This window comes from Podarcis erhardii, assembly GCF_964252035.2.
Source record: "Podarcis erhardii genome assembly, chromosome: 2".
In the NCBI taxonomy this organism is placed as follows: Eukaryota; Metazoa; Chordata; class Lepidosauria; order Squamata; family Lacertidae; genus Podarcis; species Podarcis erhardii.
The window spans coordinates 7,055,271-7,078,348 of NC_138498.1; the positions used below are offsets into that span (position 1 = coordinate 7,055,271).

The 23,078-nt window shown below is 42.7% G+C and overlaps 1 protein-coding gene across 1 annotated transcript in view; it reads left to right on the top strand.

Annotated features, from left to right (window-relative positions):
- Window positions 1-23,078, top strand: part of LOC309336369 (uncharacterized protein) — a gene marked incomplete at its 3' end in the record, with an annotated part of 42,737 nt that overhangs the window by 16,177 nt on the left and 3,482 nt on the right. The window contains exons 10-14 of the mRNA XM_081851988.1: window positions 11,527-12,009; window positions 14,765-14,979; window positions 17,678-17,738; window positions 19,338-19,433; window positions 20,239-20,403. Coding sequence (XP_081708114.1) covers window positions 11,527-12,009; window positions 14,765-14,979; window positions 17,678-17,738; window positions 19,338-19,433; window positions 20,239-20,403 — 1,020 coding nt within the window. The remainder of the gene's footprint in view (window positions 1-11,526; window positions 12,010-14,764; window positions 14,980-17,677; window positions 17,739-19,337; window positions 19,434-20,238; window positions 20,404-23,078) is intronic.

The following is a 23,078-nucleotide window of genomic DNA, read 5'->3' on the forward strand; positions in this document are numbered from 1 at the left end:
GCAGCGGTGGGCACCCACAATCCTGAGGGCCAGATGGCACCCCGGGATCAAATAAAGCTGAATGACGACATCAAGAAGAACGGCATCCAAACCACATGAATGCCGGATGTGCATCGCTGAAAGCAGAGGGTGCTTTTCAACAAAAAACCAAAAAGAACAGCATGAGCAGTTTCGACTCATCCCTAATTATAGCAATGGAAATAGCTCCCTGATTCACATTCTGAAATGGGTTGGTAATAACCACAATAGCATCAAACAAGAAAATTAGTGGGTGGGAAGATGGAAGCTCCATGACGAAATATGTCACTTGCCCAACCTTCTAGGCATGAGAGAAGTATAGCAGGACCAATCAAACTCTAGGGGTGGGGCATAAGGATTTGACAGGAAATAGCACCCTTATGCTACTCATGAGTGTAGCAAAAAGATATCCCAACTGGTGCAATTCAGTGTGAACATAACCCTCTCATGTGAAGAGAGAAAAGTTAATTTCCACAAACACAAATTTCATACCATTGTAGACGAAATAAATACAAAAATTGTCCAGTAGCACCTTAGAGACCAACTAAGTTTGTTCTCAGTATAAGCTTTCGTGCGCATGTGTATCTGAAGAAGTGTGCATGCACACAAAAGCTTATACCAGAACAAACTTAGTTGGTCTCTAAGGTGCTACTGGACAATTTGTTTGTTTGTTTGTTTGTTTGTTTGTTTGTTTGTTTGTTTCGACTGCGTCAGACCAACACGGCTACCTACCTGAATCTAATACCATTGTAGAGTAAAGCGAGAACAAGAATCCAACATTTTTTTATCTTGAAAGAAAGAAAAACCTTCCACTCCGTGTCATTTATATTCACACGCATACATGTGCAGATGCAGGTACAGTAGTACCTTGGGTTACATACGCTTCAGGTTATATACGCTTCAGGTTACACACTCCGCTAACCCAGAAATAGTGCTTCAGGTTAAGAACTTTGCTTCAGGTTGAAAACAGAAATCGTGCTCCGACGGTGCGGCAGCAGCAGGAGGCCCCATTGGCTAAAGTGGTGCTTCAGGTTAAGAACAGTTTCAGATTAAGAACAGACCTCCGGAATGAATTAAGTACTTAACTCGAGGTACCACTGTATTTATAAAAAGGCTAACCTAAGTAAACATTTGTCCTGTGGAAAAAAAACCTAGAAAAAGAAACAACATTTGTCCTGTGGAAATGTTACTATGACCTTAAGACCTTCATAGAACCAGTACTGGAAACAGCTTACCACTAAAATGAGGTACTAATGAAGGTTTGTAAATATCTGTGGTGAAACACCCCTGGGGCCCAGCAGCACTTGCTGTCCTATTATAATTACAACTTAGCTTTTCATAAGTCTTCAGAAACACCTGCCGATTTTAAATCAGTTTCCTCCCACCTGGTGCCCTCCAGATGTTTGGGACTGCAACTCCCATCAGTCCCAGCCATGGGAATTGTAGAATGTTGTGTTATGAGGAAAGTTATCATGCGCCTTGTTCCCTCACCTTTCTTAACCTGACGGGGAAGGAGGCACCATTTGGGGGTCTGCCTCAGGTGCCAAAATGTATTGGGCTGGCCCTTCCTAATGGCATTTTCCCTATACTTAATGCTAACTATTTGTTGTATGTGTTTGGAAAGGGATGGGCCAAAGCGTCCTGGAATTTCCAAGTTCAGAAGGAATCCTTTGCACTGGTTAGTGTCCAGAAAAGTGTATGTCTGTCTAATAGAGAATGGCAGACAAGGTTAAAAAGATGGAGACTTATATCCACAAGCGAAAATGCTTTCCTTCAGTTCCTTTGGAAACCAAGCTGGCGGAAGTGACCTTTCATCAAAGAAAGTTTGGTACATATGCTCTATCACCCCTGATGTGAGCCCTGAATGTGGGGCTAAACTCAAGAAGGGATTTGGCCCAGGAAGGCAAATTGTATGTACTGTAATTTTTGCTCTATAAGACTTACTTTTTCCCTCCTAAAAAGTAAGGGGAAATGTGTGTGCGTCTTATGGAGCGAATGCAGGCTGCACAGCTATCCCAGAAGCCAGAACAGCAAAAGGGATTGCTGCTTTCACTGTGCAGTGATCCCTCTTGCTTTTTCTGGCTTCTGAGATTCAGAATATATTTTTTTCTTGTTTTCCTCCTCCAAAAACTAGGTGCATCTTGTGGTCTGGTGCGTCTTATAGAGCGAAAAATGCGGTACTAAGACACTTTGTTTACACTCTCCAGCTCAGGTACTTACATCAACCTGTAAATACAAATTAGGGAGAATAGCTTCTGAAACTATTAATTAGGTAGCTACAGTAGCTATTCTCCTTATACAGTGGTGCCCCACAAGACGAATGCCTCGCAAGATGAAAAACTCGCTAGACAAAAGAGTTTTCCGTCTTTTGAGTCATTCCACAAGACGAATTTCCCTATGGGCTTGCTTCGCAAGACGAAACGACTTGCGAGTTCTTGCGAGTTTTTTTCCTTTTTCTTAAAGCCACTAAGCCGCTAAGCCGTTAATAGCCTCTAAGCCATTAATAGCCGCTAATAGCCGCTAAGCTGCTAATAGCCGTGCTTCGCAAGACGAAAAAACCGCTAGACGAAGAGACTCGCAGAACGGATTAATTTCGTCTTGCGAGGCACCACTGTGTTATATTTACAAGTTGCAAGCATGTGTTGAATTTGCACCTGAAACTGGAGTGCATCTGTCAGATGTCCATCTGTCCGACTGAGAAATCAGATCAAATAATCAAATTCTAAAATTGCCCGTATTAAAAGTGCAAGATGCTGAGTGATGAAAGGGTTGGGTGGGGAATCCTAGCATTTAATGCTAAAATATTTGCAGGGATATTGTTCTGAAGCTCACAGTCATGATCCAACCTTGTGCAGTGCTCCAGTCTACACATAGGAAGCTGCCTTTTACTGAGTCAGACTACTGGTCCATCTAACTCAGTATTGCCAGTGATGGCCAAACTTGGCCCTCCAGCTGTTTTGGGATTACAACTCCCATCATCCCTAGCTAACAGGACCAGTAGTCAGGGATGATGGGATTTGTAGTCCCAAAACAGCTGGAGGGGCAAGTATGGCCATCACTGGTCTACACGGACTGGGAGCAACTCTCCAGGGGTTCAGAGAGGAGTCCCACCCGAAGATCTCAGAGACTGAACCTGACTGGCCATTCTGCATGCAAAGCATGTGCTTGCCCACTGAGCAAATTGAGTACTGTGAGCTCTGCTGTCTGTACAAAGCACCCCAACACAGAATACAAAACCTTGCCCAGTATTTTGCTGCAATCTATGGATCACTGCAGGGGACATGGGTAGCGCTGTGGGTTAAACCACAGAACCTATGACTTGCCGATCAGAAGGTTGGCGGTTCGAATCCCCGTGACGGGGTGAGCTCCCATTGCTCAGTCCCTGCTCCTGCCAACCTAGCAGTTTGAAAGCACATCAAAGTGCAAGTAGATAAATAGGTACTGCTCCGGCGGGAAGGTAAACGGCGTTTCCGTGTGCTGCTCTGGTTCACCAGAAGTGGCTTAGTCATGCTGGCCACATGACCCGGAAGCTGTACGCTGGCTCCCTCGGCCAATAAAGCGAGATGAGCGCCACAACCCCAGAGTTGGCCACAAATGGACCTAATGGTCAGGGGTCCCTTTACCCTTTACCTTTACTATGGATCACAGCACCACCGGGCAAAAGCGTTTACTGGGCACAGAATGCGGCTTATTTACAGAATTATTTATTTTTCATCCTAACCTAAAATATTAGGGTGTCAGGGACTGGAATCAAGAGGAAGAAGAATGGTGGAGATCTCCTTCCCCTTCTCCTGTAGCTGACAGGGAGGAGGGAGGCCAGTTTGAAATTACAGCCGAGCTGTGAGGGAGATAACAAGGCAGAGATTAGCGAGCTGCCAAGTTACAAAGTGATAGAAGAAGCATGGGCGTACCGAGAATGCAATATAAATTGTTAACAGATGTTAAGGAAAGAGGGGCCTTTGCCCTGCCAGATTTGAAGTTGTATTATGAAGCAGTTTGCCTCTGTTGGTTAAAGGAATGGATGTTGCTAAAAAATATAGATTTGTTGGATTTAGAAGCTCATGATAATAGATTTGGTTGGCACGCATATTTATGGTATAACAAAACAAAAATCCATAAAGCATTTAGTAATCATATATTTCGAAGATCTTTATGAAGTATGGGATAGGTACAAAAATTTATTGGAATGTAAAACACCGTGGTGGTTATCTCCATTGGAAGCAATGAGTGTGAAAAAGATAAATATGAGTAAAAATTGGGTTACCTATGAGAAATTGTTGGGGGGGGGGAGGAAATAAATGGAAAATAAAATCTTATGAGGAGGTTCAAGACTATGTGAATGATTGGTTGCACTATCACCAAGTCAATGAAATGTATAAACAAGATTTTAAAGAAAAAGGATTTGATGATAAAAAAATCAAAATTTGAAATAGAAATATTAAACAATGATTGTAAAATAATATCTAAAATGTATAAAATACTGTTGGAATGGCATTTGAAAGATGTGGAAGTGAAATCAGTAATGATACATTGGGCAAAAGACTTTGGATATAATATACAGCTTGAAGAATGGGAAAGGTTGTGGAATAAAAGGATAAAATTTACAGCCTGTAATGCTTTGAAAGAGAATATGATGAAAATGATGTATAGATGGTATATTACACCAGTGAAATTAGCTAAAATGTATAAGACAAATAATAAATGTTGGAAATGTAAAGAAAAAGAAGGAACATTTTATCATATGTGGTGGGAATGTAAAAAAGTAAAGAACGTTTGGGAAATGTTATATAATGAGATGAAAAAGACGTTGAAATATACATTTTTTTAAAAACCAGAAGCATTTTTACTTGGTATTATAGGTCAGGACATTAATAGGCAAGATATTAATTTTTTTTTATATACAACAACTGCAGCAAGAGTATTGTTAGCCCAGAAATGGAAACAAGAAGAAATTCCAACGAAAGAAGAATGACAGACAAAAATAATGGACTATGCAGAATCGGACAAAATGACAGGAAGGATTCGAAACCTGCAGGACCAGAGATTTACAGAAGATTGGAAGAAGTATATGAACTATTTGAAAAGCAATTGTAACCAACAAGTTATGCCAGTAGGACTACAAGAAGTTTTGTAAGGAGGAATATATGAAGTGCTACAAAGTAGATAAAGAATAGAGATATTGGTTATGAGTTGTTGTTTTTTATAAATTTTTTATTAAGAATTTTTCCATAAAAAAAACTCCAGTCATACCAATTTCCACATCATATATTTTGGCTTATTGGACCTCCCTCAACTTCTCTGACAATCATTCGTAATTAAAATCCTATCTTCACATTCCTTAATTTTAATATTGCCTTTAAATACTATATTTCTGTCCTTATTTACTTTCTTACAATATTCCTTATATTATCACAAAGCTTCTTTAAAGCACACTAGCGTTGTATATTCCTCACATACAGTTTTCAAATACTCTGTAAATTTTCCCCAGTCCTCAAAAAACCTATGATCCTTTTGGAATCTAATTTTCCCAGTTAGTTTATCCAGTTCTCCATAGTCTGTTAATTTTGTTCTCCATTCTTCCAAGGTCAGTACTTCTTCTTGTTTCCATTTTTGAGCCATCAATGTTCTTGCTGCTGTTATTGCATACTGAAAAAGTTTACAGTCTCTCCTATTTATGTCCGTTCTTGTTATTCCCAGCAAAAAGGTTTCTGGTTTCTTAACAAAGCTATATTTCAGCATTTTCTTTAATTCATTATATATCATCTCCCAGAACCCCCTTACTTTCTTACAATCCCACCACATATGCATAAATGTACCTTCTTTCTCATTACATTTCCAACATTTGTTACAGGTTTTGTACATTTTTGCTAATTTTGCTGGTGTCATATACCACCTGTATACCATTTTCATAACATTTTCTTTTAATGTGATACATGCTGTAAACTTCAGGTTTTCATTCCATATTTTTGCCAATCATCCATTTCTATGTTATATCCTAAATCTTTGGCCCATTGAATCATTACCACTTTTACTTCCTCATCTATTGTATGCCATTCCAACAAAATTTTGTACATTTTTGAGATTATCTTACAATCATTATTGACAATTTCTGTTTGGAATTTTGAATCTTTTTCTTTATACCCTTTTTCTTTCACATCCTTTTTAAACATTTCACTTATCTGATAGTAGTGCAACCAGTCATAAACATGTTCTTTTACTTGTTCATATGGTTTCAATCTCCATTTCCCTCCTTTCACCACCAAGTCTCCATAAGTAATCCAATCACTTCTCATATGAGTTTTTTGGACACCTATGACCTCTAATGGGGATAACCAATGTGGGACCCCCATTTCTAGTATGTTTTTGTATCTGTCCCAAACTTCCATTAGCGATCTCCAGAAGATATGGTTTTCAAACGATTTATAACCCTTTTTCTTTTCTTTCCAAAGGTACTCATGCCATCCAAATCTGTTATCAAATCCTTCCAAATCCAGGAGCTTTGTGTTTTTAAGTTTAATCAATTCTTTTAACCAGCAAAGACATGATGCTTCATAGTATAACTTCAAATCTGGCAGGGCGAAGCCTCCTCTTTCTTTTGCATCTGTTAGTAGTTTATATTTAATTCTCAGCTTTTTGCCCTGCCAGATATATCTTGAAATCATCCTTTGCCATTCTTTAAAAATCGCCACCCCTTTTAGTATTGGTATCATCTGAAATAGAAATAACATCTTTGGTAGCACTGACATCTTGATCATTGAAATTCTACCCCAAAGGGATAGTTTTAATCTTCCCCATACCTCCAGGTCCTTCTTAATTCCATTCCACAACGTAGTTGTTTTGGAACAGGTCAATATTTTTTGGAGTTAACCATATTCCCAAATATTTAACCTTTTTAGCGATTTCAATGCCCGTTTGTTGTTGCAATGCTTCCATCATTGTTTTTTCCATATTTTTAGCTATAATTTTGGTTTTCTTCCTGTTTATTATAAAACCTGCCACCTCTCCAAATTTTTCAATTTCCTTCAGTATCTCAGCTGCATTCTCCATAGGTTCTTCCACCGTTAAAACCAGATCGTCGGCGAAGGCTTTAACTTTGTATTGATTTTGGCCTACTGTCACCCCCTTTATGCTTTCGTTTTTCCTAATTGAATCCAGAAAGACCTCAAGGACCATTATAAATAATAATGGTGAGAGCGGGCAACCCTGTCTGGTACCTTTTGATATTTTGATTTCTTCTGTTATCACATTATTTTGGTTATGAGTTTTAAATGTAATAGGGAACATAAGAAATGTATACTAAGAGACTAATTTGGAAAATTTTCAGACAGGATTGATGGAAGTCAAAAAAATTGTATAAGGTGTGAAAATATGTTTAATTACTGTTGAAAATGGTATGTTAAAAAAAACATATATATATATATGCAGCACCGGGGTAGATAGCCCAGCCAGTGGACGCTTCATTAGACAGCATAGACAACCTGCCGTCTCCTAAAACACAACATTAGTTAAGTGTGCAAGAGCAATGAATGCAGAGACATTTAACCACAGGGGGCCTTCACAGGGTCAGGTGCTGTTAGGAAAGAGGGAAGGGGAGGGAGCCAGAGGGAGCAACTTCATTATGGAGGAATGACCGGAATTTTTTGTCTTTTACCGCGATTACTGAATAATTCATTCATAAGAACTTTCTTGTTTCCTCCCTGCCTCTTGGTGTCATCGGGGGGGGGGGGAATTCCTCAAGCCTAACATAGGGTGGTGTTATTGTTTTATACGTTTTGTTGGTGTTACGATTTTCCCCCTCTCTGTTGGTGTGTAATAAAGGTAAAGGAAAGGACCCCTGGATGGCTAAGTCCAGTCAAAGGCAGCTATGGGGTTGCAGCACTCATCTCGCTTTCAGGCCGAGGGAGCTGGCGTTTCTCCACAGACAGCTTTCCGGGTCATGTGGCCAGCATGACTAAACTGCTTCTGGCACAAGGGAACACCACGACGGAAACCAGAGCGCATGGAAATGCTGTTTACCTTCCCACCACAGAGGTATCTATCTATCTACTTGCTCTGGTGTGCTTTCAAACTGCTAGGTTGGCAGAAGCTGGGACAGAGCAATGGAAGGTGACCCCATTGCACGGATTCAAACCACGGACTTTCCGATCAGCAAGCCCAAGAGGCTCAGTGGTTTAGACCACAGCGCCACCTGCATATTTTATGAATCATAGTGTCCCACCACAGATAATGGGTGGGATAGAAATTAAAGAGATTCACAGATGTTCTGCACACATAGCAGAGCACCCCCACTGCGTTCATCATGGAGTATCCTTCAACTCGTGAGGGAGACCTTGCACACATAGTGCTCAATGGAGGTGCACCATGCAGAATGAAGCCACTGGCCCTGGTGATCCAGCTTCATGCAAGCACCGTAGCAATTGCTGTGCATGGGTAGCCCTGGCCTGATCGGCAATTGTGCCAGTCAGCTCTTTGGGGTAGGGAAAATCGGAAAGGTGACCTGCACCACTCAGCTCCTCCACTTCACCAGATTCATCCTTCTCATTATCTGAACAGGGCCATGCATATCTGGTCTTGGCAGCTGGACAAGGTCAGGAACTGTTTGTACAGTGCCATTTTTCTTTAACTAGCTATAACCACAGTGCAGAACAGTAGTAGTTACTGTCTAATCTGACACTTGAAGGAACACTTCACAAAATGACATTTTATGGGTGTTCACATTTCTTTAAGTATACACCTAAAAATGTAAAGTGTGATCACAACAAATACAGTGGTACCTCGGGTTAAGAACTTAATTCATTCTGGAGGTCCGTTCTTAACCTGAAACTGTTCTTAACCTGAGGTACCATTTTAGCTAATGGGGCCTCCCGCTGCTGCTGCGCGATTTCTGTTCTCATCCTGAAGCAAAGTTCTTAACCCGAGGTACTATTTCTGGGTTAGCGGCATCTGTAATCTGAAGTGTTTGTACCCTGAAGCGTCTGCAGCCAGAGGTACCACTGCACAGCCAAGTCTATTGTAAAAAAATAAAAGTAAATAAAATCTTCTGTCAGGAGATAGCAAAATGTGAGATCACTAAGTTGCACTCAGTGCTAAGGAAGCAGTGAGGGTCTTTGAGTTCTAGTCCAGTAACAGCTGCTTCTTGCAGCCTGTCTCTTGTAATTAAAAAAGAATAAATGCCCAAATGGTATCAGTATCCTGATCTGTTACCAGGGCCAGATTTAGGTTTGGTGAGGCCCTAAGCTACTGAAGGTAGCTACTGGAGGTCTGTTCTTAACCTGAAACTGTTCTTAACCTGAAGCACCACTTTAGCTAATGGGGCCTCCTGTGTTTTTGTTTTGTTTTGTTTTGTTTTAAATAATATTTATTAAAAATTTAAAGGTTACAAAAAGAAAGAAAAAGAATTAAACAAATCAATATAATACAATACAAAATCAAAAACAAAAACTACATAGAACATTGAATTAACAAAACACAACAAAAACAATTAAAAACACTTCCGATATTTTCAATCTTAGCTTTCATTCACTTGTTTCATTGACTTCCTCACACCTCCCTTTTTGTATTCCACTTCAATTAACTGTTTCAGCAATTCCTTTCCATCTTCCTCTGTTTTCTGTCCTGTAATTAATCTTAACATATTCTAACCTTGTTTTTTCCCTTTAATACATTAACAATCTATCTGTACCTAGTTCCTTATAACATTTCTGCCAAAGCCATATAACTTAATTCCACCATTTTTCTAAAGCTCATTAATTTTACAATATTTCTGTAAATAATCTTTAAATTTTTTCCAATCTTCTTCCACTGACTGCTAATAGGGCCTCCTGTTTCCACCGCGCCGCTGGAGCACAAATTCTGTTTTCACCTTAACCCGAGGTACTATTTCTGGGTTGGCGGAGTCTGTAACCTGAAGCGTCTGTAACCTGAAGCATCTGTAACCTGAGGTACCACTGTACATGTTTGCAAACATTCAGATTGTACAGAAACACTCTCCATGGAGGTTCCACTGTCTGTAACTTCTTGTGGAGTATACAGTCCATGGAAAACCCAGGTTTGCCTTTGCACCAGGTGGTTCGAAGGGGAGCATCGCCTGGAGGAATGTGGCCAAGCTATTTGCATGAACATTTGTATGTCAGTGTCAAGTGTCAAGTTTCCCCCAAGCATTTTAATTAATGTTCCTTGTTCCCCTGTTTCTTCAGCAGGGGGTAAATTACCTGTTTACAGTACTTCAAAGTGTCACTGTAAACATTAATTCATATTTACTTTGTATATTGAAGGTCCAAAGTGTCAAAAGAAATATATTATTATAATAATTAGCATGTGTCACTTAAAAAAAGGCATTTGCAGAGCATCGGTCACAGAGCACACATTCATTCATATCCACCTGCATTCATCTTTCTCTCCACAGCTACTCCTTCATCTATTGAAATCCTTGTCATACATGGGCCAGTCCCCACTCCTACATAAAGAGCATGTGAGGTGAGACATGTTCATCAACCCAACAGAGACAAATTACAGTGGTGCCTCGCAAGACGAAATTAATCCGTTCCGTGAGGCTCTTCGTATAGCGTTTTTTTTGTCTTGCGAAGCAAGCCCATTGACAGCTTAGCGGATTAGCGCTATTAGCAGTTTAGCGGCTTTTAGCGGATCAGCTGATAAGCGGCTTAGCGGCTTAGGAAAAGTGGGGAAAAAGGGGGGAACCCGCAGGAACTCGCAAGACATTTCCTCTTGCGAAGCAAGCCCATAGGGAAATTCGTTTTGCGAAGCGCCTCCAAAACGGAAAACCCTTTCGTCTAGCGGGTTTTCCATCTTGCAAGGCGTTCGTCTTGCGTGGCACCACTGTAATGACGAGTGCAGGTGGCAGGGGTGCCAGCTTCAATAAAATAAAATATGGGGGGGGCAATAAAATAAAATATGGGGGGCAGGTAAGCTCCACCCCAGATAATTGATCTCATACACCATTTGAATGCCAATGCCCATCAACTTTGGAGGGGCACCTCCCTCAGATATTTTATGGGAGGCATAGGAGTTGGCTTCTATGGCAGGTGGCAATTGTCACAGTCCAGTCCCCCCATTTAACAATGGCGAGAACAACATCACAGATCAGCATGCAAAACCAAGGTAGGAAGAAGGAAGCATTTTAGATTCTTGCAGCACCTTTGCCCTCAAGGAATTTCACTTGTATCATGCTAATCCTAACAAAAGAGTAGCCAATCAGTTCATAAAGGAAAACATCTTCCAAATCAAAATTTGCCAACAGGGCATTTTAAAAAGTGTTTCCTGTGCCACACTGTTTACTGTTTGTCTAGCACTTTTTAACTTCATCCTTTAGCCTGTGGAGGTCAATGTCCTGCTGCCAGGCAAGGCAAACCCCGTAATATCCTAAATTACCACTGCAAATTTCAGAAAATCTGCCTGACTAGTCAGCTGCATATAAGGAGTAGCTCTAGGTCTTGCATCAAAGGAGCGCCTTCTGCTGCTCTCCTTCTGTGCACCCCCTTGTCCTTTTAGTCCTTCTCAGACGGAGCCAACATGATGAACCAACAGTTCTTCACCTCTTCTCCTCGAAGATGTTTTACCTCTGCCTCCTCTGGTGGAGGCAGCGGAGAGATCAGAATCAGTGAGGCATCCACCTGCCAACCTTTTGCCACCAACTGCCTGGCAGGAAGGGGAAACACCAGCAAAAGTTTCCATAACTTTGGTGGAAGACATCAGATTTCTTGCTGTGTGGGCCAGGAGAGAAGTAGCTATGGAAACGATATGGAAGCAGGACAAGTGGTGGGCCACAGCATACTTGCAAGGGGCTTTGGACATAGAAGCACAACAAGTCCTTCTGCCAGCTGTAGAAGCGATAGGATCCGCGAGGTCTCCATTAACAAGCATCTCTTGGAACCTCTCTGCCTGGGGGTCGATCCGCATGACCATCAAGTAAAAGCACTGGAGAAGGAGCAACTAAAGGACCTCAACAATCAGTTTGCTTGCTTCATTGACAAGGTGAGATGATTCCATTAATGATGATGGGGATGATCCCAGGCCGAGGGGACTGCACACATGTGGCTGAACATTAAGATATTTCAAGCAGAGTTAGAGTTCTAATTAATTCTGCAGCCACATTATGTGATATGTTTGCAGAGAGCAAATTTTGAATCGTGCCTGGAGACTTTGAAGGATATGGCCTGATTCACACCTGTACACTGACAGCAGAATGTGTGAATTGACTCAGTTGAAATGTGCTGCGTTTGTGGATGATCGTGTGCTAAAAGTTCTGTCCAGCATACCCAGCAGCCTTGAAATTTGGTTTCAAGGTTTCTCGGGACAGAGCTGTCCAGTGGTAAAAAATATATATTATGTAAGCACCATGCCATTTTTCAGCATAGCCATACTACAAACTCATATGGGAGGGGGGTTATTGGCTTGTTTTGTTTTGTTTTATTATGTATTTTATGTTCTCGTCTTGTATTTTTATGTTGTGAACCACCCTGTGATCTTTGAATGAAGGGTGGCATGCACATTTAATGCTAGTAGTAGTAGTAGGGGACGCGGGTGGCGCTGTGGGTTAAACCACACAGTCTAGGACTTAAAATCATAGAATCATAGAATCCTAGAGTTGGAAGAGACCACAAGGGCCATCGAGTCCAACCCCCTGCCAAGCAGGAAACACCATCAGAGCACTCCTGACATATGGTTGTCAAGCCTCTGCTTAAAGACCTCCAAAGAAGGAGACTCCACCACACTCCTTGGCAGCAAATTCCACTGTCGAACAGCTCTTACTGCCAGGAAGTTCTTCCTAATGTTTAGGTGGAATCTTCTTTCTTGTAGTTTAGATCCATTGCTCCGTGTCCGCTTCTCTGGAGCAGCAGAAAACAACCTTTTTCTCCCTCCTCTATGTGACATCCTTTTATATATTTGAACATGGCTATCATATCACCTCTTAAACTCCTCTTCTCCAGGCTAAACAGAAGGTCAGCGGTTCGAATCCCCGCGACGGGGTGAGCTCCCATTGCTCAGTCCCAGCTCCTGCCAACCTAGCAGTTCGAAAGCACGTCAAAGTGCAAGTAGATAAATAGGTACCACTCTGGCAGGAAGGTAAACGGCGTTTCCGTGCGCTGCTCTGGTTTGCGAGAAGCAGCTTAGTCATGCTGGCCACATGACTCGGAAGCTGTACGCCGGCTCCCTTGGCCAATAAAGCGAGATGAGCGCCGCAACCCCAGAGTCGGTCACGACTGGACCTAATGGTCAGGGGTCCCTTTACCTTTACCTAGCAGTAGTAGTAGTAGTAGTACAACCTCTGTGACAGCCCATTCACAGCTGATTAGAACATGGTGTTCAGTTGGTTAGAACATGGAGCTAATAATGCCAAGGTTGCAGGTTTGATCCCCATGTAGGACAGTTGCGTATTCCTCATTGCAAAGGGTTGGACTAGGTGACCCTCAGGGTCCCTTCCAACTCTACAGTTCTGTGATTTTATGATCACACCCCATCATGAAGAGGATGGGTAGCTTTTTTAAGCCCGCAGCTTTTCCCTTCATGGCTAACTGTGGTTTAAGAGGGCACTTTTGATCTGGTTCAAGGTTGTAGTGCAAGCAGAAATGGGCGGACCGTATACTTTATTCAATATACAGTGGACACAGGAAAATACAGGCCTTTTTGTGGTGGCTCCTCGCTTGTGGAGTGCTCTCCCCAGGGAGGGTTGCCTGGCAACTTTCCCGCTTGGACAACTCTCCCGCTTGGACTACTGCAATGCGCTCTACGTGGGGCTACCTTTGAAGGTGACTCGGAAACTACAACTAATCCAGAATGCGGCAGCTAGACTGGTGACTGGGAGCGGCCGCCGAGACCACATAACACCAGTCTTGAAAGACCTACATTGGCTCCCAGTATGTTTCCGAGCACAATTCAAAGTGTTGGTGTTGATCTTTAAAGCCCTAAACGGCCTCGGTCCAGTATACCTGAAGGAGCATCTCCACCCCCATCATTCTGCCCGGACGCTGAGGTCCAGCGCCGAGGGCCTTCTGGCGGTTCCCTCATTGCGAGAAGCAAAGCTACAGGGAACCAGGCAGAGGGCCTTCTCGGTAGTGGCGCCCGCCCTGTGGAACGCCCTTCCAGCAGATGTCAAAGCGATAAACAACTACTCGACATTCAGAAGACATCTTAAGGCAGCCCTGTTCAGGGAAGTTTTTAACGTGTGATATTTTACTGTATTTTTGGTTTTTATGGAAGCCACCCAGAGTGGCTGGGGAGGCCCAGCCAGATGGGCGGGGTATAAATAATAAATTATTATTATTATTATTATTATTATTTGGCTAATTAAACAATCTATGGTCTTTTAAACGGTGGGGTAGGGGTACTGTTTTTGTTTGTTACTATGTTACACATTTTGTGTGGGTTTTCATATTTTAAATTTCCATGTGATCCTCAGATGCAGGGCAGTATAAAATTTTAGCAACACCATAGGTGGGGAGAAGGGTGTGGCTGAGGTGTTTTCATGAAAAATGGATTAGAGTACACTTAGAACTGTAATGTAGGATTTCGATTATATACGTGAGATATATCATTTGAATCACTTTCATAATGGTTTTGTGGTTATAGGTTATATTTTGTATTTAAAAACAACAACCAACCATTTATTCAGCACCTAAGAGCGAATCCCGTAGCAGCAAAATGCAGCCTCATTCATGCATTTATTTGCTATCAATAGTTGCAACAGCTTCACAGCAACTGGCCTTTGCTTTTCTTGCTTGGATTTCAGGTGAGATCCTTGGAACAGAAGAACCAGGTGCTGGTCACCAAATGGAAGCTGCTGAAGAAACAGACAGTTCCCACCGTTCGGAAAGATCTCAAGCCCTTATGTGAAAATTTCCTCAGTAAGCTGAGGAAAAAACTGGACTGCTTATTGTGCGAGAAGCAGAAGCTCGAAAACCAACAAAAAACAACGCACAGCATGGTTGACGAGAACCGGTGCAAGTAAGTTAACCTCTCGAGGCAGAGCCCATGTCCACAGCCAGCCAGGTGTGGTGGCAGACCTTACATGGCCTGACCTCCACAGAACTAGGAGTTCTTTCACTTTGCGTTTTAAGATGAGCCTATGTAATTTGTGCACCCCAAAACAACAGATGAACTGGGGAGTTGTTGTTGTTTAGTTGTTTAGTCATGTCCGACTCTTCGTGACCCCCTGGACCAGAGCACGCCAGGCACTCCTGTCTTCCACTGCCTCCCGCAGTTTGGTCAAACTCAGGCTGGTAGCTTCGAGAACACTGTCCAACCATCTCGTCCTCTGTCATCCCCTTCTCCTTGTGCCCTCCATCTTTCCCAACATCAGGGTCTTTTCCAGGGAGTCTTCTCTTCTCATGAGGTGGCCAAAGTATTGGAGCCTCAGCTTCACGATCTGTCCTTCCAGTGAGCACGCAGGGCTGACTTCCTTAAGAATGGATAGGTTTGATCTTCTTGCAGTCCATGGGACTCTCAAGAGTCTCCTCCAACACCATAATTCAAAAGCATCAATTCTTCGGTGATCAGCCTTCTTTATGATCTGGGGAGAGGGGAGGTTAAATCCCCACTCAGCTAGTAAGCTCACTGGGTGGCCCTGGGCCAGTCACTTCCTTTCAGGGTTGTTAACAACCTAGCAGTTCGAAAGCACGTCAAAGTGCAAGTAGATAAATAGGTACCACTCTGGCGGGAAGGTAAACGGCATTTCTGTGCACTGCTCTGGTTCGCCAGAAGTGGCTCAGTCATGCTGGCCACATGATCTGGAAGCTGTCTGCGGACAAACTCCGGCTCCCTCAGCCTATAGAGTGAGATGAGTGCCAACCCCAGAGTCGTTCGCGACTGGACCTAACGGTCAGGGGTACCTTTACCTTTAAGGGGATTAAATGAGAGGGAGAACTTTGAGCTGCTTGGAGAAAAAGTGGGACATGAATGCAATAAAACAACATAAGTAGAATGCTGCTTTCTGTCCATTCCTAGCCAGAACTAGATGTTATGGCTGAAAACAACAGCCCTGCATCTCTTATCTGTCTCTCTCCAGTCACATGAAATTAAACATGAGGACCCTGTGATTACCTCCCACGCCCCATTCCAATCCAATGGCTGCTTCCTATGAACCGCCAGGAATTTGCCACATGATAACATCATGCCATTTTTCCCCAACACGGCATGGTTGGACTCGATGGCCCTTGTGGTCTCTTCCAACTATATGATTCTATGATTCTATGAATACCCATGTGAAGTGGCCTTCAAATATTGAAGGAACAGCGAGATCATGCCGGTAGCTTGTTCTGTGGAAAACCTGCTTGATGTTTGCTCTGATTCAGTGGTAAAATGTGGGTTTTTCCTGGGGGGAAGCATTGGGACAAGGTCTGACACAGACCTGGAAAGCCCAGACCTGTGGTACAAAACGAAGTCAGGATGAGGTCTCAGAGCTGGGACAGTGGCATAGCCCCTTCAATGGATAGCACTACCTTCATGTTGTTAACAGGTGAAGGGGGCTTAAACGTTGCTGGAAAGCAGGGGAGAGAATGGGATGTGGCATTTTCAGCCCTTAACCTGCCATTTAACATCTAAAGCATGTCAGAAACCAGGCTGAAACCTACCATGGCTTCAACCTTCCCTCTCCATAGTGCCACCACGGGCATTTGTACTTTTGCATGCGAGTGCAATCCTCAAACCTGTCATTGACCAAATACAGATAGGTAGCCGTGTTGGTCTGCCATAGTCAAAACAAAAAAAATTCCTTCCAGTAGCACCTTAAAGACCAACTAAGTCAGTTCTTGGTATGAGCTTTCGTGTGCATGAACTTTCGTGTGCATGCAGTGTATCTGAAGAAGTGTGCATGCACACGAAAGCTCATACCAAGAACTGACTTAGTTGGTCTTTAAGGTGCTATTGGAAGGAATTTTTTTTGTATTGACCAAATAGTTCTACTAGTCCTGTGGTGTTTTAACTAAACTTAAATGTATGTATGTTCTTTCCCCCTGAAACACTGACATTCAAAACCGTCAAGTACAATCTTGGAAAAGATTTGTTGTCTAGATGCATGCATACCCAGAGAAGTTGAGATGTATGCTGCTTAAAATGTGATATAATTTGTTCTGTTCCCAGTTCCTTCTTCTTTTCATCCTGGTTTCTACAGCACAGGATTAATGGTTCCTGTCACATTTTAATTATGTGTTGCATGAAAATGCATGTCATAAAGACTGTGTGACTGGTTGTTAGGCTTTGTTTTGGTCTGATGTCAAATTGTTTCAGGAGGGGGCAATTTTGACTGGAGGATTGGCAGAAGAAGAGGTCAAAAGTGCTTAACCCTTTTCATGCCACTCCAGCCACTAAACATAACATCCCCAAGGTCCCCCCGCATGTAGGGTTACAGACATTTTTACACTGTGGGGCTAATAAAACACTGTGGAGTTAGTAAAAGCAGCTTCGGGACAGGGGATGTGGAAGATAAAAGAGGCCAGCAAATAATGGGATTCGATGAACTCCCCCTTTTGCTGTCCCTGCTGTTTCTTGGCTCAAAATTCCCCCATCCTGAACTGCTTTTCTTTACATCAAATGACCATTGGGACTTTGTACATGTGGTTAAGTGTAGTCCATGCTTGCTTACTGTGTTTGGATAAAGTGTTTCTCTTTCCTCCACTTTCTCTCTCTCCCTCTCAAATCCTGCAAGATATGAAGAAGAGCTGAACAGACGAACAAATACAGAAAATGAGTTTGTCTTGCTCAAGCAGGTGAGTGATTTAGGTAGGCCTGCACAGTAAAATGTGCATGCCAGCACAAATTGAGGAATACAGCGGGGATTTCTAGATTTACACATTTTAATTTTAATTTACATAAGTAAAGGCAACTGGGGGCATTGATCATCAGCAAGGAACTGCAGTCAGTTCCAGGTTCTGATGAACATCTCTGGGCTCAGTCACACTTTTGCCCCATGCTTTCTAGGTACAGAGCTACACATTCCTGATCCAAGTCCACTTTCCCCAAGAAAACCTGCTCTTTAATGTTGGATCAGAATAAAAAATGGCAATTTTGGTTTCCCACAAATTGGGGGGGGGGTGCATTCAGACGTGGTCCAGAAAACCACAGACCTGTGCCTAGAAAGTACAGAGGAAAATTAGTGTGGATGAGCCCTCTGTTACATTCACACTTTCCATTTTTTAGGTGTACGCATTTAAAAGAACATTATTATTGGCATTTTAAAAACATAAATGTGGGAAGAGGTCCTAAGGAGCAAATCCTAAAGCCACTGCAGGCCTCTGTTTTTTCTTGGACTCTAGCTTCCATCAGTCACAGCCAGTCAATGGTCAGGGATTATGGAAACTGTATAGTACACAGCTATAGCTATAGTACACAGGTTCCCCACCCTGTACTATAGGATGCTTTGGGGGCAGTTGTTTCTTGTTCCAAATTGGTGGGAGAGGTAGTAGGAGAGATGGGGAAATTGCTCCACTAAAGGGAATGATATGTTGTTGTTGTTTAGTCGTTTAGTCATGTCCGACAGGGAGTCTTCTCTTCTCATGAGGTGGCCAAAGTATTGGAGCCTCAGCTTCAGGATATGTCCTTCCAGTGAGCACTCAGGGCTGATTTCCTTAAGAATGGATAGGTTTGATCTTCTTGCAGTCCATGGGACTCTCAAGAGTCTCCTCCAGCACCAGAATTCAAAAGCATCCATTCTTTGGCGATCAGCCTTCTTTATGGTCCAGCTCTCACTTCCATACATCACTACTGGGAAAACCATAGCTTTAACTATACGGACCTTTGTTGGCAAAAAGGGAATGATATAGCCTGCCATAATTCAGCATGAACACAATGCTGATCTTGAAGACCGAACATTCCTATTGAACTGCAAAAAATGTATCAGCGTGGAGAAATAGAGGGCTGAAACTATGTACATCACTTGATTTCTCATTGCCACTTGAAGCTCATGTCTTCAAGAGATGAGGGTACATGTAACAAGCAGCCAGCCTCATTTCATTGGAAGAAAAGGCATTTGATAAACACAGATGTCCTAAAAAAGTACATACCTGGATAACCTCTTTCTGGCTATATCAATGCATCAAGGAACCATCAGATATCTCCATATAATCATAAATTGTATGGTCTTGTTGAAAAGCATGGTGAAAGGGCTCCATTGCAATCTGGAACTCTGAAATTGCAGGGAACTCAGCCTAAGCATATAAACTTGTATGGTTGGATACATGTTACAAACATGCATTTCAGTGTGTGTGGGAAAGTCTTAAATATTAATTGGTGTATAAATGCTATAAAATAAATAAATAGTGTTGGCCTTGGAATGGCACAAGAATTAAATCTCAGGTTTTCTCCCCTAGAAAGTTGATGCTGCATATGAACATCAGAAAGAACTGGAAATGAAGAAGGAGCTGCTGAAAGAGACTGTAGAATTCCTGAGAGCTTTCTTTGCAGAGGTCTGTTAAGATAAAAAGCTGCTCTTACCCCTCAATTCAGATATTTTAATTGTGCATCTTTGGGAAATCAGGTACCCCTCAGCCCTGGGATGTGACGCCACTGCCATTATTTCCAGTGCCAGCTGAAACAGACTTGACTCTTGTGTAGCAATGGAAAACTGCCTTAGACTTAGCCAGAACCTTGGTCCACTTTGCTCTGCCTACACTGACTGACAGTAGCTCCTTTGGATAGTCTTTCCCAGCCTTACTTGGACAGATGTCAAGAATTGAACCATGGACCTTTTGCATGCCCAGTAGTGGCCCTATCATCGAGCTATGGATCTTGATCCTTTCCTTCTATAGGCAATGCTATTCATTTCAACACAGGAGTCCTACTGGTTCCTTTGATTTTTGTTCTAAGCAATTTATGCTTTGGATCACAATGTTTAGATCTGTGTGACTATCTTTTCAGATAGAATACTGGGTGCAGGAGTTTACCCCCCACAGAGCTACAATTCCCAGCACCCTTAAAAACTATAGTTTCCACATTTTTTTCGGGAGGTGTTTTAAATGTGTAGTGTTCAACAAAATGATATGTGAATCTTATCAATAACCCCAAACAAGACACGTAAGTTAGCCTTGGTCCTGCACCTCAGGATAGCTTTCCATTTTTTTATGTGCTGTAAGCCACCGAGGGTGGCTGGGAAAACCCAGCCAGATAGGCGGGGTATAAATAATAAATTTATTAGTATTATTATTATAGTTTGCTGTTGCTTTCTCTACTGCTGGGCACTAAGATGTCACTCAAATTCTGTGTAACCTGCAGGAACGCACTGTGCTGGACTGTCAACTTTATGATACATCTGTGGTTGTCAGCATAGACAACAGCAGAGGCCTAGATATGGATGCCCTGATCCAGCACATTGAAAGATGGTATCAGAACATCGCACTAAGAAGCAAAGAAGAAGCTAATATCTTTTACAAGAGCCAGGTATGACCAAGAGACATGGAATGGGTTGAGATATTTATTTATTTATTCAATTTCTATATCACATCGTTGTTGTTTAGTCATTTAGTCATGTCCGACTCTTCGTGACCCCATGGACCAGAGCACGCCAGGCACTCCTGTCTTCCACTGCCTCCCGCAGTTTGGTCAGACTCATGTTTGTAGCTTCGAGAACACTGTCCAACCATCTTGTCCTCTGTCGTCCCCTTCTCCTTGTGCCCTCCATCTTTCCCAACATCAGGGTCTTTTCCAGGGAGTCTTCTCTTCTCATGAGGTGGCCAAAGTATTGGAGCCTCAGCTTCACAATCTGTCCTTCCAGTGAGCACTCAGGGCTGATTTCCTTAAGAATGGATAGGTTTGATCTTCTTGCAGTCCATGGGACTCTCAAGAGTCTCCTCCAGCACCAGAATTCAAAAGCATCAATTCTTCGGCGATCAGCCTTCTTGATGGTCCAGCTCTCACTTCCATACATCACTACTGGGAAAACCATGGCTTTAACTATACGGACCTTTGTTGGCAAGGTGATGTCTCTGCTTTTTAAGACACTGTCTAGGTTTGCCATCGCCTTTCTCCCAAGGAGCAGGCGTCTTTTAATTTCGTGACTGCTGTCACCATCTGCAGTGATCCTATATCACATTAGATTTTTAATAAAAACCTCAAAGTGGTGTACCGCATATTAAATCAATAAAACAATAGATGAGCAATGTTCCTCTGGCCTCATGAGGAGCCTCTTTTGTAGGGCTGGTGAGTGTGGGCCCAGCCCCCTAAGCCAGGTGGAAAGGGCCTTGAGGGGAGCAGCCTCCACCCCTCACAGCCAGGTGATGTTATTTCAGAATCTCAACATCACTCTTCTTCTTTTTAAAGGAATCTAGATAATATAGGAAACCATACCCTAGATTTTCAGCAATTCGATTTGCACATCCTTGCTTGCCAACTTCTAGCTGTCAGATTTCTCAATAAATAGAAAAACTCTGCTGTTCTATCCATGTGTTAAGATCAGTGCAATGAAATGACTGCCAAGTCCCCATTCTGATCATCTAAAGCCATATATTACTCTTCAGTTAATCAAATTTATTGTTTCACCAAGCAAGTCTTAGGAGCATAATAACATAATAAAATTAACCAAAATGAAACCAGTTTCTCCTTTGGAAGTCAGCTTTACAAATCCACCACATTTTCTCCAAACAAACCTTCACTGTGTCACTGCCACTGCCAATGAGATTACTCTAAATATAACATATCACAACTTGTACCACACAAAGATATTTCATCTTAAATTAGTTAGATATATGACACCCATCCAGCTAAATATCTCTGTGGTTATTCACCATACATAGAGCTTCATATATTTATGTGTGATGACCAGGGTGATTTAACAGAGAAAATCATAAAAATACAATGGACACCAACACTCAGTTTTTTAAAAAGTTGTAATCTAGACTTTCCTTGGATTTCCTACCACATATACAAGATGTAGGGTTAAAACATGGATAGCTAACCCTTTTCAGCCCAAAGGTTGCATTGACTGTCAGCTACACCTCCAAGGGTATCATATCTTCGATATGCATGGCCAACATATATAACCTTTGCAGAAACCAGACCCCTCAAAGAACTGTTTTGGCATAGTTTGCAAGCTTAGAACCAGAAAGGCCCAACAGAAAGTTATTTTGCCAGGTGAATTGCTCTGGTGAATTGATAAGGGGAGGCACAGGATTTTGATTTCTGAATCTCCATCAGGTTCCTTCCGAATAGTTTCTAATATATTATTGGATATGAACAGCTTTTGCCTCAGATGCAACCAGCTATCTTGTTTATCAGTTTTATTGTTGCGTGGCGATTCCCGCCCCCTCCCACAGATGGAGTAAATAAAGACACCGGACACCAGAATTTAGGTTAATGGGCGAAAATGGCCACAACTTTATTGATTACAGGTAAGAGCGGTATTGGCTTTAGGCATTGGCCCTAACAGACTATCCGGTCTAACCGGGAAGGGTTAAGCACCAACAGGGGGAGCCTCCGAGATGCACATCCCTGGGGCGCTCCCCAAGGGGTTACCACTCGGGAGCGCGCTTTAGGCCCTAGCCTCCGTAGGTTTCGGATGAGGCGACGCCCCCCGGAGTCCTTTAACGAACTACCCTTCAAGATTTGGGGGAGGTGATGGCGTTCCTCCCCCCCCCGACTTCAATTGCATATCAATACCCCTGCCAATGCCTAACCGCCAAAATCAGGAGTTGTGACGTTTTGCTACGAGGTAGGCGACAAAACCAAGTGGCTACAAAATACAGCCAATTTGCCAAATGGAAAAACTCCTACCAGGCCCCTTGCGATGACCAGCCAAAGCCCATAGCAAAGTCTGAATGCAAACCTAGAGGGCGGGTGGGTGGGAAACCGCGGCTGCTGTAGTAAAGAAAAGGGGCGAGCCCGGGCTGCCCTGACCTTAAGAGCACCTGGTAAGCCCGCTGTGGGCGATGAATATTAATGAGATAGGGGAATCCCTGAGTCCCACGGGGCTGACGCCAGCCCCGCGAGATTGTAGATGGGGGCATGAGCCCGCAACCCCACCCCCTCTTTAGGTCGGGAGTGGCTTTCTAAAGCAATCTTTCCTCCTCAAACTTAAAAGATTATAATATTGTTTTAACTATCCTCATTTTAACAAGCAT